The sequence below is a fragment of the Carassius carassius genome, chromosome 10 (assembly GCF_963082965.1).
Source record: "Carassius carassius chromosome 10, fCarCar2.1, whole genome shotgun sequence".
NCBI lineage: Eukaryota > Metazoa > Chordata > Actinopteri > Cypriniformes > Cyprinidae > Carassius > Carassius carassius.
The window spans coordinates 28,730,035-28,747,088 of NC_081764.1; the positions used below are offsets into that span (position 1 = coordinate 28,730,035).

Sequence of the window (17,054 nt, forward strand, 5' to 3'; positions counted from 1 at the left end):
TCACAGCCGAGGCAGCCATGAGTTAATCATGGACCACAGCACACCATCCAGCCAGCCAGCCAGAGAAAAAAATGACATGCAGAAAGACTGTTATGTCCTTCCCATCAGGGAACCAGTCTGTACAGACAAGACCAGTCTGGGTGTTCAGTGAGCAAACAAATGCATAGGGTTATATACACAGCATTGTATTAAAGCATCCAGAAACACCCTGGATGGTTATTATTACAAATGAGTCAACAGCTGCTTTGATCTGTACAGTGATGTATGACAGCATACTTGTGGGACTCAATGTCACAGAGGCAATTCTCATACAGCCCTCCTCTCCATTCCTCCACTGATACAGAGAGGATGAGAGACAATTTCCTCTTGCTTTCAGTGACAGTAATTGCCAAGCCTTACACACACACACACACACACACACACACACACACACACACACACACACACACACACACACACACACACACACACACACACACACACACACACACACACACACACACACACACACATGCAACTACACAAACTGGCTGAATAATGTAGTTATCTGCTTGGAGGACCATGGGCTGCAGCCACTAAGAGGTATACTTTTAATAGTGTATGCTGCATTTATTTTATTCATATCACAATTTAACACAACTGTTTATTATTTTAATGTTTTTTAAATTGCAATTTATTCCTGTGATGGCATTCTCAGCACCATTACTCAAGTCTTCTGTGTCACATGATCCTTCAGAAATCTAATAGGTTGATTTGCTTTTTTTTTTGTAACAAATTGTAAAGTCTTTTAAAGTTTGTCTCTGTCTTTTCATCAACTGAATACTGTGTTTTGATCAACTTAATGCATCCTTGCTGAACAAAAGTACAGCTTTGATATCTAAAAAAAAAAGAAAGGAAAAAGCACTGAACCCAAAAACAAACATTATATTTTTTACTTAATCTGTTATTGTCTGAATTATTTAATGTATGTTTATAACTTTATATAAATTATAATGTGTTTGACATTATTATTTCTCATCAACAGTTTTGAGTAGAAACCTAATTATATTGTATTAGAAAGTGTCTTTTTCATCCAGTGCATTACCCTCAAATTGGGTCATAGTGTCTCAAAATGGTGAAGCAGTTTAAAAAAAATGCTCTGTATTGACTGAGGCCATCCTAATTAGTAGAATAATCAGAGCTGTCTCCATGTGTTCTCCTAATAACTGTATATGATATTGTCTGTGTACCACTTGACAAGTTGTGTCCTGCCAAATTACTTCACCCATGCAGTGTATAAATAAATTATTAGGGTTTAATTATTAATCTATAATGCAGTGCGGTAATCAAACTCTTGCTTTAAGTGACATTTGTTGGTTTACATCAGATTAAACTTTAAAGTTATGTTTATCTTTAAACTATCATTGTGGAAAGCTTGGTTATTTTTAATCTAATATGGATGTGTTAAAACACGTGGTTGCACATGAATGTAAGTGACTTCTCTGAGCTCATTAACTTTTCATGAGTTTTCATTTGAGGATTTCATTATTATAAAAAAAGTATAAATATATGTATTAAAAAAGGGATATATTAAAAAAGGGTCAATCAGAAAGAGAGAAATCGTGTTTGGCATAAAGGTTGCGGATGTGTGGGAGGCTACATTTCAGGATTAGATGCCAAGAACCAGTTTAATTAGAGTCCAACTTTTCAACCAGCATGACACAAAGAATAAAAAAGATGAAACAAGCCATCTGGGTGTGTAACTGGCCATCTGGTTAGTTACAGGCAACAAGTCAATAATGTGGCAAACAAACAAAAACAGCACCACTGAAAGGAATAGACAGAAGAGGAGGGAAAGAGATACAATCTGAGCCAGTATTTTGCGTATATGTGTTTAGTCATTAGTGGTGCATGTTTGCATATACACTACTAGATTTATTACTTAATGCTTCATGATTAGTTCCTACTACTTATTCCAGACATGTGGTTAAAATACATGTATGAAGAATATGGTGTTCCATACTTCTTATTGTTTTATCGATCCTGCTAATTGTGCAGAAAATATCAAATTTCAAGCAGAGGGACTTTATATGTAGAATCAACAGACATTTTATATCTATTTTGAAAATAGGGGCGAGGTCCTGTTGGGGTATGGGCGTGTTTGTTTTGGTGCTTTCAAATATCATCATTATTTCGCAAAAATCTTGCATCTTTAAATGACTTGTTTTGCAAGGATTTGAGAAAGGCTCCATTACCTAAAACAAAGCCCTTAAACAATTATTAAATATTATTTGGCAAATGGTATAAGATATTATTTTTGTTTAAAGATTAGGAGGACAAACATATTATTCATTGGAATAATGTGCAGTGATTAATACACATAACAGTATGAACAGAAGTTCTAAGAGAGAATTACTCTGAGGCAAATTCTTCATATATATATATAACATATATATAAAAACATATATTTCATAATGACCCCCCCCCCCCATTTTAAATTCGTATTATCCAATGAAAGGTAATATTTTTGTGGGGGTTTTTTTAGATAAAAGATCAAAAGGATTAACAATGCAGATTAACTTTCACAGCCTTCTTTGATCATATTTACCAAGGGTGTCCATACTTTTGGGCATGACTGTAAATGTTTTCATGATGTAATGTCCATCGCTCACCTGTGTGACCTTCTCTGTGACATTGTGTGTTCGATCTTTGACCTTTGGTGCAATGATGGTTTTCTCTGAGGAATGCGGAGATGATGCCCGCTTGTCATTGTTGGTCTCTGAGAAGTTTAGAGTGATGAGAGGGATCTTGTTGATGGTGCTGTACTTAGTAAGGTTTGAATCAGATGTGGAACCCAAAATGCTGGACTTGATCTGATTAAATGGACCTAAAAGCAAATATACACAAATTATGAGCAGGGTACAACTCTCTCTCTCGCTATCAAAAAATAGCAGTGTATCAGGAGTCACTTTCATAGTGACATCAACACTGATCATGTTAATAATCTGCATTTATAGACCAACATTATTAAAACCAGCACCACCACCACAAACAACAACATTTAAATCAATTGCAAACACAACATACAAAGACAGTAGACGCACGCACAACAGAGACATGACAACGGTTAACATCAAAGAAGTGAAGCCCTAGCCATACCCCCAGCCATCCAAGAGCGCGACACTAGCCAATGAGAAGAGAGCGAAAGAAAGGGGGGAAGGGGAGCAAAGAATGATTTAACTTTTGAAAAGTTAAGAGGTCAAAGGTCAAAAGAATCTGGAATCATCTCAAGAACTCTACTATCATAAACAGGTGACTGAATTGAAATGATCCACAAGATTTATGACAAGAATGCTACAAGAAACTAAACAATCCATTCTCCTGTGGAATACATTAACTTTAACCTGAGAGGTTGAAAACCCATGTAGGTTCAGAAAGAGAGATTTAGAGGAAGAGAAGAAAGACAGAAGAAGCTGCAAAAGCTCAAAATTAGTTCTTAAATATCGGCTCAAACAATCCAGCAAATTATTTATTTCACATGCACTTTCACGTCATGCAAGGCATTACACATGCAAATCTCTCCTCGGTCCCTCTGGCACATTCACACTTATTTTTCAGTATTTTGTGATTGTTAATTTGGTATGTTTCAGGAGCATTCAGTGTAAGCCTGAGCATGCTTTACACAGGCAGGCAGGCAAGCATGTGCTGAGTAACAGCTCTGTTACCTTTAATACTATGCCCATTATCTGAGAAAGCAATAGACCACAGATGGACAGGGTGTAAGGAGAGAAAGACAGTGAAAGGCAGTCAAAAACACCAGTGACAGGTGAGATCTATTAGGTTTTTCAAGTGTATGAGGGTATGTGTTAGTAAAAACAAAAAAGACAGTTCATAAAGACAATAAATAATTTAGTGGGGAGGAAGTATAGGCATAAATAATGATTTTGGGTTAAATGAACAATTTTGACTTCCCACAGTATTTTGGAACTTAAAAAAAAATATACAAAATCCAAACTTTCACTTATATTAAGAGTTACATTATCATTAGGTAACGTCTTCCAAAAAACACTTTCTTAAAGTGGCATTTCGCTAATATAGCAAACATACAATTTCATATTTTATATTAGGAATAGACCATACAAATTTTAGTTGTGTTTAATAATGCTGTAAATTATGCCCGTTGGTATCTTCTTCCAAAGTATAATAAATCACTTGTTCAATGAACAACCTTGAGATGCTTAACATATTAAATCAAAATGTTGTCACAGTTTTCTTGAACTCTACATTTTTGATATTATATGCAAATGTGTGTGTCTTTGATAAGATGACCCTTTGCATATTAAAAGTACAATAAACTACATTTCTTACCTTATAATTTACTTCATGTACAAGGTATTTACTGTATTTTATTGCTTATCATAATGGAAATATATACTAAAAATATATAAGTTTGTCTGTCTTACTAACCTAACAAGTCACATCACGTTCCTCTGGATTTTATTGCCCTTTTATTTAACACAGGCAATAAAAAACTAAATTTAATGTGACATATAATTGGCCAAAACTAAAGTCATTCGTCCTTGTAAAGACATCTATCTACAGACAAAACAACATTTTTAATTATGTTATAGCTATCACAGAAGAAGAACGTGGCTGGAGTACAAACATGGTCAGTCCATTAATAACTACACCCGAGTGCCAAACAACTATAAAAACAGCTGCAGTTGAATTTAACGCTCAGCAATTTCAGGTTACACATTTCAGGATATAGGTCACAGTTTAACATCTGCTGTGTCCTAGAGCCTTACAAAGTCAAGGCAGTGAGAAAATTACTCATTTTAATGAGAAAAGCTGCCCTGTCTCTTGATTTCATCAGTCAGTTTCAAGGACTAAGAAAAAAAGATTAGTTTTTACTTTTAAATATTTGAGCACACTTAAATATCCTACCCTATTCATATGTAGTGTAGTGCCTCATTCTATATTATAAAGTTTCTAAATTAATAGTTATTAATAACCATCTTATAATTTCAACATATGTAAATTGGAAGTCCCCACAGAGATAAGCAAGCAATGTTTTTAAAATTTTGTTAACATGTTTTACATCCTCAGGCCTTCCAATATGTAGATGAGTTTGTGTCTTTTCAGACAAAAATTGAGAAATTTAGCACTCAAAAATGTTTCTTATGCTGTGAATGAGTACAAACAGCTGATTAAAACATCATAATAATCCACACTCCAGTCCATCAATTAACTTCTTGTGACTCGAGAAGCTGTAAATTTGTAATAATAAAAATCTGTTAGATCATGCCTCCATAACAGAAATTTCAGATCCAGCTTTGGGTGCCAGATCCTTGTCTGGTACCCAAAACCAGTGTTAACAATCTTCTATCAGTCAAGCAGTTGACTGAGTAAAGCCAGAGAAGAGCAGAAGTAATGATGAATGATAAAGTAATGATAAAAAACAGCAAAGATTACTGAATAGTTACGTATGTTTCAATGCTTAGACTTTGTCTGACCAGCACAAATAAGTGTCATTATACCACAATCAATAGCAATGGAAATTACTGCTTCACAACAATGTCCCGTGACATTAAAAACCTTGGAATAAAGACATTCTCTTATCTCTTACTCATGAACACAAATATCCTTGAAACCACAAATCTAAAGACTAAACAACAATGGAAAAATAATAAAACATAATAATAATATAAATGAATAATCAATTAATATAATAAGTATATAAATGGTTTAAAATTAATATTATGAATGATTATATGATTAAATGGAATAATAAAAAGATTAAATTATTATGAATGAATGAATGAATGAATGAATATAAAATAAAGAAAGTAAAACAACACAAATGTATGGTTGCTCTCTTGAAGCAAAAAACACAGTTTGCATTTGAGGATCCTTAGATCTTTTTCCTTCCAGCAAAATAAAAAACAAGTCCTATATACATAATATAGATTTTTTCCAGTGAAAAATAAGTAATTTTGTCTGAATCAGGAGAGAAATATGCACAGATCAAGTGAAAAAAAAAACAGTCCAAAACCGTTCTAAACAAATGTGTGGGTGGATTTTAATGTGAGAGGACAATGGGATGAACCTTTTCACTGGAAGAAACATTATTATGGATTATGGCCAAAAGGGACAGTTTACAGTTCAAATTATGGATTTTTTTTTTATTACAAACACAGGTTTTCACTTCAGAAGCCATAAATTGGTGGGCTGGAGTAACAGTATGGATTACTTGTGGATTATTGTGATGTTTTTATCAGCTGTTTGGTTTCTCATTCTGACAGCAACCATTCAATGCAGATGATCCACTGGTGAGCAAGTGATTTAATGCTAAATTTCCCCAAATCTGTTCAGGTGAATGAAACAAATTCATCTACCTCTTGGATGGCCTAAAATAAATAGTACATTTTATTAAAATTTTCATTTTTGGGTGAACTGTTCCTTTGACACAACCAATTACAGTCATATAATTCTTCTTAAAAGCTTATGCTTGTGTGTTTAGATGTGTTTGTATACCTTCGCTAGCATGGCGATCACGGTACGTCCTCTGTGTCTGTGTGCTGAGTCCTTCTAAATCTTGTGTAGATGATACTCTCCTAAATGTGCACATACTGGCCCGTGATGCTCTCCTAGATGCAGTCGGCAAAGGCTCCTGTGGGTCCACTCGTTCCCAAGGGCCCCGTGGAGACGAGTGATCCTGTGGCTCTGAGATAGGTGAGCATGACCCCAGATAATTCTGGCCAATCAGAGCCCAGGTGTCATTTCCATAGGAAGGGCTACAGCTCTCGCCAGTGGGTGGATGGAGTTCACGTGGAGAGAGGGAAAGAGAGACAGATGACGAGCAGGAAGAGTGTTTCTCATTCTGATCAGCCAAATGGATGGTCACCTCATCCGGGTCTTCCTGGGGGAGGGATTGCTTACTCACTCCCAGCATGCTTAGTGGTGCAGGCAGACGAAAACCAAAGAAACGTCCTTTTTCTACAGGAAAAAACGAACAGAGTAAGGTTCAGAGGAGGTAACAAGAAATAGCGTTATTTTATAAAATTTTATAAAAAGGCAAAGTTAATGTCCATCTCCAGCGGGCGGGGGAAATTACAAGGGACTTGGGGCAAAAATGCCACCTAAATGAATCAAAATGCCCTCCAATTTCAAGATAAGGGAACCCTGTACATTGAAACTACATTTACTAATTAAATTTTACATTCACTACTAATGGTTGTTGATTGTGGCATAAGATTTAGATCAGCTCATGGTGCATCAAATTATGTTTATGCAAATTCTTTATTATTATTGCACATTACTAAGCATAAAGGTTTTCTGAATACTGCATTTATGCAAATGTACTCATAAACTACAAAGTGCAGATATGATGTAAGATTCATTTTGCAGTGTAGACAGCTTCAGTGATTATAAAGGATAACCAGATACATTTAAGAAAGTAATTATAAAAACTGCACCTTACAAAGGTTAAAGAAAATCCCCCTGTCCCTTAATTTGAAATACAATTTCTGAACCTGTCTTCCTTCACCTTCTTAAAGGCCCAATATATAATATTGAAAGCTGGTGGTTGAAATGGGTACTGCAGTCAAAATTCAAGATGTTGTAGAGTTGTTACACCTCCTCCTCCTGAGACTTGTCATTCATGCGGGTTGCCAGATTGAGGACACACAGCATGAACAAGCACAACTGACAATGGTAGACAACAAACCTTGCACTGTAAGGCTGATGATACACAGGGCAACTTTTTGAGCAATTTTGCTGGGCAACTTTTTTTGAGCAATGTTGCTTGGGCACTTTCACATTGAGAATGGATAACAAATGTCTATCTGGATACCTTAGATCGGTTGTAGGCCCTGTGTCTCATCTGGTTGCCCGTTGGTGGCAACATTTCCCAAAAAGTCCTGTGTATCATCAGCTTTAGTTTATAAGTTGCATTTTAATTTGCCTCTGGTCACAGAGCTTTTTAGAGGTATGTCTTTTTAGTACAGACCAACACAAAACAGGCATTCCAACACAGAACACTTATTTCAAAGTAGAATAACTGGCTGTAGTGTTTCTCTGAGAAACAAGTATGTGATCTTATAAGTATCTGCAAACATATTATGGTATTTTTATGCTTTAGTACAGTCAAACAAAATTACATCCACCTTTGGTCCCTGAAGGTACAGTACTCCAGGGGCTCTGGGAAGAAGATTTAATGTAATAATGTTAGATGACATTCTTTATTGTTCTATAAAGTGTTACTAAGAAAAGTATTGTATATTGTGCATTTAGCCCTTACTCACCCAAACTTGTCAACAAGGCTACTTTATGTGAATGCAAGTTCCTTAGCAAGTAGTTGTGAATCACAGGTGTTTTATAGTATATGAGATGAGGACATTGCATCCTGCAATGAGGCTGGAACCAGCACATCCAGTGCAAGAAGGCTTAGACTTTTTAATTTTACTTAACATTATTTTATTTATCAGGATATATATAAGGATACTGTGTTTTTTTATTTTGCAATTTGAGGTGTTCAGTTTTATTTTGGTTTTAGAAAAATGAATGTGATTGTTCTCCTCACAAATCAACTCTTCCTTGTTTTTCACTGGCATGTCTCTTTGACTAGTGCATCTTTGAGCCTATTTTTAAGTACTGTTAAGATCAGATAATCTCAGACTTTTACTAAAGTTGTTTTGGAATTGGTGAATTGTAAACTTGTAATAGTAGTAGTAGTATACTTTATTGTCCTCGAAAGGAAATTAGTTGTGGACTACATGTTGCCGCATATACATATATATAAAAAATTTAAAAATAAAAGTTGATTTAAGACTTACAAATTTAAAATTAATAAGATAAACTGTTATTAAGCAATGGAGTAATTTTAACTGTAAGGGATTTATACTTTTATTTAGGTATGGTTTTCAGGTACTCTTTACACCTCTGGTTGACTAATCGAATAAAAGGGAACTGCTGCTGCTAGTCAACATGGGAAATACTAGTCGAAATATACTCATTTTAATGTTATGTTTTTGAAAATTGGTAAAAAGTGCAAATGTTAGTGGAAAAATAATTAGTTTCATTTCATGTCAGACCTTGCAAGCATGCACTTTCATCATGTTACTCACTGCAAGCAAGGTGTGAGAGCGCATTTACCAGTTTAAAGGGGGAATTATTATGAATGAAAGGGAACTGACTTTCTGCAAAAGGGTTTTGTTGACATTTTTCATGTTATCTCCACATACGTAATTCTATATAAAATAGTGATTATATGTTTAGCTCTGCTTTGTTTACAGGAGTAACCATGGTATCTGCTAAATTTCTGCTTGTCCAGAAGCGGCACCTAGTGTCAGAGAGTGAATTTGCATTTTCATTCACCCCGTCTGCTGCTTTAGTTGCCGTTATTGTTGTAAATGTGAACTTTGGTGGAAAATATGAACAATTCAGATAATAAGGTATCTGGAATTATTTGATTGTTTGGTTCATAGTTTAAGTATTTCAAATAGATTGCACATACTCACTGTTTTTGACTGTCTTCAGAGGGTTTTTTTTCTTTTAGACTAGTCATTTAAAAAATTTCCATTAGTTGTTGTGCACATCACAATTTCCAACCCCAGAAATACTAAGGATACAAATCACAGCATTGCAGCAGCCGCCGTCAAACAAGGTTACACTAATGGGGTTTCTGCAGCAAAACCTCTGCACCCAAGCGGTCCTACCCACACCGTCAATCTTTAACAAGAACTTCCTAAATGTTAAACAAACAGAATTGTCTCTGATAGAAGGAAAAATGGGACATCAGCATCAATGAAATTCAGTGAGAAGACGAGAGGAGACATTAGATCAAATGAGCTCTCAATCTGTATCTTTCTCCTCTGGAGGACAAAGCAGCCTTAGGACTCTACATGGATTTCATTACCTGAGCTTCATATCATCCACAGATAAAATAAAGCTAAATAATTTATGGACCAGTGAGACCAACTTAATCAAATATTATAGTATTTGGCAATTCCACAGCATCGAGTGTAGGAGAGCTTTGTGAACATGTGATGCCTTACAAAACCATTTCTGGTGTCCTAGTAAAACTCATGACATCTGTTTCTATTGTATTTGTGTTGTTGCATAACACTTCAAGCAGCCACAACAGTTTGACATGCTACATTTCATTTAAAACAATTTAAAACAGTGAAACAGTGTATGTTTTGTTATATATATATATATATATATATATATATATATATATATATATATATATATATATATATAATAAACAGCATGATAAATATTCAATGTCAACATTTTGGCGTTAATGAAATGCACCTTTGTGCTGATTGGTTAACCAAAGATCAAACCGTGTCTTCATCAGTTCATCCTCAGTTCCACGCAGTAGAATAATAGTCCTCCGGTGCTACAGGTGTATAGATTCTTAAAGCGTTCGATTCGAGAATCTACAGGTGTATAGATTCTCAAAGTTTGTTTCCTGCAAACTATTGCGAGTTTGACGTTCCTCTCAAGATGCACACAGGATCGTTGGGAATTTTCTCTGTGTCATGGTGAATGTTTGCGGTCGTTTGTGTTGGATGATATACGGGCTTCGGAGTTTTCTCGGCAGAGGATGTGAAACATTGGCGGATTTCCGAGTGCTTTCCAGGGTTGCCAGGTTTTCTCAAAACCGCCAATTACTACTAAAAACTAGCCCAATCGTGTTTCAAAAATGGGGTTCCCCTGTAGAATTCACATTCCAAGGGTTAAATATGACATTATTGGGGTCACCTCAACCCACGGACAGGAAAAGAAACCCGCAGCAACAGTGTTTAAAAAAGCCCAATTTCGATGAAAAAAAAATGCGGACTTGGCAACGCCGGAGCTTTCCGAGCTGTCGCGTTGGTGCTGCTTGGGTCTCAACAAAGTCCTTTTAGGCAAGTGGTGCCACTCGGCCGCCATCTTGGTAACGCCTCCGGGCAGCTATTTCAGACTAACAAGACCAGGCTCCTATCTAAATTAATGGGCATAGAGTCAGAACTGCACTTTCAGTGGTCACCGGGACATAAAAACTAAAATATAATAAAAATCGCTGAAAAATGTTGATGACTTTGCCCCAAAATAAGGTTTAAAACGCCTTTTTCCCCACAGGTTATACTTTTACTATGCATGCGCAAGGGTTCCTCAACTGTGCGCATACGTCAGTGGAACCACACGATAGGCTTAAATGCTTCCCAGCTTGACTGTTAAAGCAGATGATTGGCTTTCCAGAGGGAGGGGCGGGACATGTGCATACAACCGCGATCTTTGCCGTTACAGGTTTTCCTTATATAGTTGTATTGAGGATTGAGGAAGTGGCATGTCTCTTATAAATTGTCTCTGGTCTCAATCAACAAAATATTTCAACTGTGTGCTCACGTGAACCTGCAAGAACGAAGTCTCTCCGGACCTGCAGAAACAAGGCTGCCGGTCTCTTTTGGCATCTTGCCTCCATCCCTTCATCAGTTTACAGCATTATAAGTATCACTTTTGTGGTGCTTGTGCATTAATTTTATTCTCTGTGAGGTTATATACTCACACGTTCAAGATAAAGCACTGGGAGTTTCGTGCTTATCTAGCAAACTCACACTGCATAATTAAGATGTTGATCAAATTAATGCATACAATTTTGGAATAACTCGTTTGTAACGAGGCATTTTAAGGCTTGTTAATAAAGGCTACAATCTAAAAACTAAAAAAGGCTAAAAACTGATAAAGATTGTTGCTTGCATAATTCATTTCTGTAAAAATATGCTATGTTTAGCACACTAAAGGTATTTGTCTTAATCATATGCTTTCATCTTTGTTTATTCAGCCATTGTTTCATTCGCGTCTATCTACATCAATTCCTGAATGCTTTGTACAGGAATGGGGTAAGTATTAAGACTTCCGTCTCTCCGGTCACATAGACCATTCTGCAAAGAGGTCTTCGCTGTTGATTTCTGCACCAGCATCCTCTGAATAAGAGAATGAACGTAAACGGACGCATTTTGTTGCTATGCTCAAACACTAAAGTTTTCCCAATACACATTATATTGACTAATCATTTCATCATACTTTCGTATAATCTGCCAAGGCCTTTCTATAATCTGTTTTTATGTACTTTCTATCATAGGGGACGTCATCTCAGGGTTTCCTTGTAAACTTCACCAATGTCTGGATTTGGAGGTTATATTTACTATTGTTAATTTAGTTTGTGTCCCGTGATTTAATGTCCTAAACAGTGTATGCTCACTCATAGCATCTGCTTTAAAGTTCTGCAAAAATCTTTGTGTAAAGACTTTATGGTTTTACAGGATTCAATAGCCATCGAAGTTTAATTGGTTTGTAAGGCACCATTGTTAAATGTAAAGCGTTTTTATCCTTCTGCAATGGTAATGTATCAAGATTTTCTATCTTTGTCCTAGTCCATACATTACTAATATTTTTGATCTGGTTTCTTTTTTCGAAAGTTCACTCGTCGGGTTCATATGGTTAAATGGAGTCTATCAATTTTTGCGGGAGTTAGCCAGAGAATAGTTCTGTTTTACAGTTCCAATATTTATACTTGTGTTTTTATGCTTTCTGCATAAAGCTAATTACTCAATTAGATTCCATGGATTCAGATGCAGAAAACCGTTGCTCACACCTCATTTTTACACAGCTCTTCAGACTGGCGCTATTATGAACACGGGATCTATCAAGCTGATGTATACATGGTCCTATTCCATTTGAGTCTAGGTAAGATTCAGCTCAATGCTCCTCAGGCATCTTAAAGTCCATGTGACCCGGAAGCTGCTGCTGACTTTATTTCAGTGTAGTGACACATCTCCAGCTGAAACATTTACATTTACATTTACATTGAATCATTTAGCAGACGCTTTTATCCAAAGCGACTTACATAGAGAACAATAGAAGCAGTCAGGTTAACAAGAGAACAACAACAGTATACAAGTGCCATGACAAGTCTCAGTTAGTCTAATATAGAACGCATAGCCAGGTTTTTTTTTTTTCTTTTTATTTAATAAATGAAAAGACAAGAAAAGGAAAAGTGCTAGTATTAGTTGGTTAAGTGCTGTCGAAAAAGATGAGTCTTTAGATGTTTCTTGAAAATGAGTAAAGATTCAGCTGTACGAATTGAGATTGGGAGGTCATTCCACCAGCTCGGCACAGTCCAGGAAAAGGTCCGTGAGAGTGATTTTGAACTTCTATGGGATGGCACGACAAGGCGTCGTTCACTTGCAGAGCGCAAACTTCTGGAGGGCACATAAGATTTAACCAGTGAGTTTAGGTATGTTGGTGCCGTGCCAGTGGTCGTCTTGTAGGCTAGCATCAGTACCTTGAATTTGATGCGAGCGGCTACTGGTAGCCAGTGTAACCTGATGAGGAGAGGAGTAACATGAGCTTTTTTTTGCTCATTGAAGACAACCCTTGCTGCTGCATTCTGGATCAATTGCAGAGGCTTGACAGTACATGCAGGAAGGCCCGCCAAGAGAGCATTACAATAGTCCAGTCTGGAGAGAACAAGAGCTTGGACAAGAAGTTGGGTGGCTTGCTCTGACAGGAAGGGTCTAATCTTCCTAAAGTTGTATAAGGCAAACCTGCAGGACCGGGTCGTTGTAGCAACGTGGTCTGTGAAGCTTAACTGATGATCCATCACAACTCCTAGGTTTCTGGCTGTCCTTGAAGGAGTAATGGTTGACGAACCCAGCTGTATAGAGAAGTTGTGATGAAGCAATGGGTTAGCTGGAATCACCAGGAGTTCTGTCTTCGTCAGGTTAAGCTGAAGGTGATGGTCATTCATCCAGCTAGAAATGTCACTCAGACAGGCTGAAATGCAAGCAGCTACCATCGGGTCATCTGGTTGGAAGGAGAAGTAGAGTTGGGTGTCATAAGCGTAGCAGTGGTAAGAAAAGCCATGCTTCTGAATGACAGATCCTAATGACGTCATGTAGATGGAGAAGAGAAGTGGTCCAAGTACTGAGCCTTGAGGAACCCCAGTAGTAAGGTGTTGTGACTTAGAAATATCACCCCTCCAAGAGACACTGAAGGATCTGTCAGAGAGGTAGGACTTAACCCACAGGAGTGCGGTTCCAGAGATGCCCATCTTTCTGAGGGTGGACAGGAGAATCTGGAGATTAACGGTGTCAAAAGCAGCAGACAGGTCCAGTAAGATGAGTACTGAGGATTTTGAAGCTGCTCTTGCTAGTCGCAGGGCTTCAGTAACCGAGAGCAGAGCAGTCTCAGTTGAGTGGCCACTTTTGAAGATTGGTTGCTGTCCAGTAGGTTGTTCTGAACAAGGAACATAGAAAGCTGGCTGAACACAACTCGCTCAAGTGTCTTTGCAATGAATGGAAGAAGGGATACTGGTCTGTAGTTTTCAAGAAGCGCTGGATTTAGAGATGGTTTCTTGAGCAGTGGGCTTACCCGAGCCTGCTTGAATGCTGAGGGAAATGTTCCAGAGTGAAGAGAGGAGCTGATAATGTGAGTAAGCAAAGGTATGACTGAAGAAGTGATCGCTTGAAGGAGGTGAGTGGGGATCGGATCAAGTGAACAAGTAGTAGGATGATTGGACAGGAGAAGTTTGGAAACGTTCATCTCTGAGAGTGGGGAGAAGGAGGAGAAAGAGTGTGCGTCGGTCATTGTGAAGTTGTCCTCAGTCTGCGGTGTGGAGAATTGGTCACTGATGGTTTGTCTTATTTGTGAAGAAAACTGCAAAGTCATCTGCTGTAGGAGTCGATGGAGGAGGTGGTGGCGGCAGATTAAGAAGAGAAGAGAAAGTCTTGAAGAGTGTCCGAGCATCACAACAGCTGTTAATTTTGTTGTGGTAGTAGGATGTTTTAGCCGTGAAGACATTTGCAGAGAAGGAAGAGAGGAGAGACTGATACACACTGAGGTCGGTAGAGTTTCTTGATTTCTGCCATTTCCTCTCTGCAGCCCTGAGTTTAGAGCGATGTTCACAGAGAACCTCGGACAGCCAGGGGGCAGGTGGGGCGGTGCGTGCTGGTTTAGACAACAGTGGGCAAAAGTTGTCCAAGCAAGATGTTAAAGTGGAGCAAAGAGTGTCCGTAGCGCTGTTCGTGTCCAGAGCTGAAAACTGAGAAAGTGCAGGAAGCAAGGATGAAACCACAGAAGATAGGCGCGGTGGAGAGAGTGAGCGTAGCTTCCGTCGAAAGGTGACCTGCATTGGAGTGTGAGCTGCTTCAGGAGTAAGTGCTAGGTTAGCAGTAATGAGGAAGTGGTCTGAGGTGTGCAGTGGAGCAACTGAAGAGTTGTCCACAGAGCAACAGCGCGTATAGATGAGGTCCAGTTGGTTGCCTGATTTGTGAGTCGCTGTAGTAGACACTTGCTTGAGATCAAATGAGGCGAGCAGAGTTTTGAAGTCAGCAGCCTGGGGTTTATCTAGGTGGATGTTGAAGTCACCAAGCAGTACCAGAGGAGTACCATCTTCAGGAAAGTTTGATAGCAGCACATCCAACTCCTCCAAGAAGTTTCCCAATTGACCTGGGGGACGATAAATGACCACACAGTGGATTTTAACAGGGTGGGTTACAGTAATAGCATGTGATTCAAATGAACCGTTACCTGTAGGTGATAGCTGAAGATCAAATTTCCATTCTTTTGATATAAGGAGACCAGTACCTCCACCCCTCCCAGTGGTACGAGGAGTGTGGGAACAAGTGAAATTGGTGAAGAGGGCTGCAGGGGTGGCAGTGTCTTCAGGTTTGATCCAAGTCTCAGTCAGTGCCATGAGGTTGAGACCGGAATGAGTAGCAATAGATGAAATGAAGTCTGCTTTGTTAACTGCAGACTGGCAGTTCCAGAGACCAACTGGGATAGAGAGCGTAGTAGTAGTAGAGGTCAGAGGGAGACAGGCCGTAGGTTTGTCAGACAGGTCTCCCTGCAATGTTTCTGGCTGTTTTTTCTGACAAGTGCTTTCAAAACAGCTAATTAAGTACTTTCACTGGCTTTGGCCATGCCTCACTATTTAGCAGATCGAAACTGGGCAGTCCCGCGATAGGCAAACGCAAAACCAAGCGCCACTTTCAGCACGTATTTACCAGGGTAAGACACACACAATTTAAACAAAAAACTTTCCTAGCAATGACGATCACACAGAAGTCTAATGAGAAACCAAGACAAAACACTCACAAGCTGCTGTCCTTCTCTGTTGCTGGCTGTTTCTTCTGACAAGTGCTTTCAAAACAGCTAATTAAGTACTTTCACTGGCTTTGGCCATGCCTCACTATTTAGCAGATCGAAACTGGGCAGTCCCACGATAGGCAAACGCAAAACCAAGCGCCACTTTCAGCACGTAACAGAATATTAATTTGAACGCATGGTTTTGGTTGGGCTCCTGGTCTCTGTCTCTCACTCATAGCAAACTAACGGCTGGAGGGGCGTGTTTAAGGATATTCTGCAAATGCTGTCAAACTGTCGTCATCAGAAAACGTCTTGGTTACCTGGGTAACCCTCGTTCCCTGAAGGAGGGAACGTAGACGTGACGAATGGGATCTCGCCCGAGAGCCCAATCAACTTTGAGTGGTACAAAAACAAGCAAATGGTACACAAAGTACCTTGGTCTGCGGAATTTGCATCGCAAGCTCCTCCCCACAGAGCGGGTATATAAGAAGCAGCGCGGGCAACTCGAATTTAAGTCTTCAATGAGGAGCCGAGCCGATGTTCAGGGAACGAGGGTTACATATGTAACCAAGACGTTCCCTTTCAGGCGGTCACGTTCGACGTTACGAATGGGGTCCCTTACAAAACGCCACATGGCTGTCTTCCAGCGACCCGTGTGAGTGATAGCACCCTGTCATGAGGCCAGCACGAGTGAGGGCCTATAGCTTACACAGAATACACTGGGTAGCATATTCCAGCTGGACGTATGCTAGCAGGCTGCCTGCCCGTGGTAGGACTTACAGAAGGCAGGTATCCACTAAGGTGGTGATACATAAGAACTCTGAGGTACCCAGCCCGCAGGGTGGAAGTTTTAACGACAGAGCTGGCAAGGGGCTTGGCAAGGGAAAGACACATGCTGCGGAGAGATTTACTGTGGACATACGCACGTGGGA

The 17,054-nt window shown here is 38.7% G+C and overlaps 1 protein-coding gene across 3 annotated transcripts in view; it reads right to left on the minus strand.

The window, feature by feature from the left end:
* LOC132152087 (potassium voltage-gated channel subfamily H member 7-like) overlaps positions 1–17,054 on the minus strand; it is a 76,789-nt gene that overhangs the window by 31,879 nt on the left and 27,856 nt on the right. For all 3 annotated transcript variants that reach the window (XR_009436474.1, XR_009436475.1, XM_059560770.1), the window contains exons 4-5: positions 6,517–6,978; positions 2,652–2,866 (exon numbers count right to left, since the gene is read on the minus strand). Coding sequence is in view for 1 of the 3 variants with exons in the window: in XM_059560770.1 (XP_059416753.1) it covers positions 2,652–2,866; positions 6,517–6,978 (677 nt within the window). In the remaining 2 variants the exon portion in view is untranslated. The remainder of the gene's footprint in view (positions 1–2,651; positions 2,867–6,516; positions 6,979–17,054) is intronic.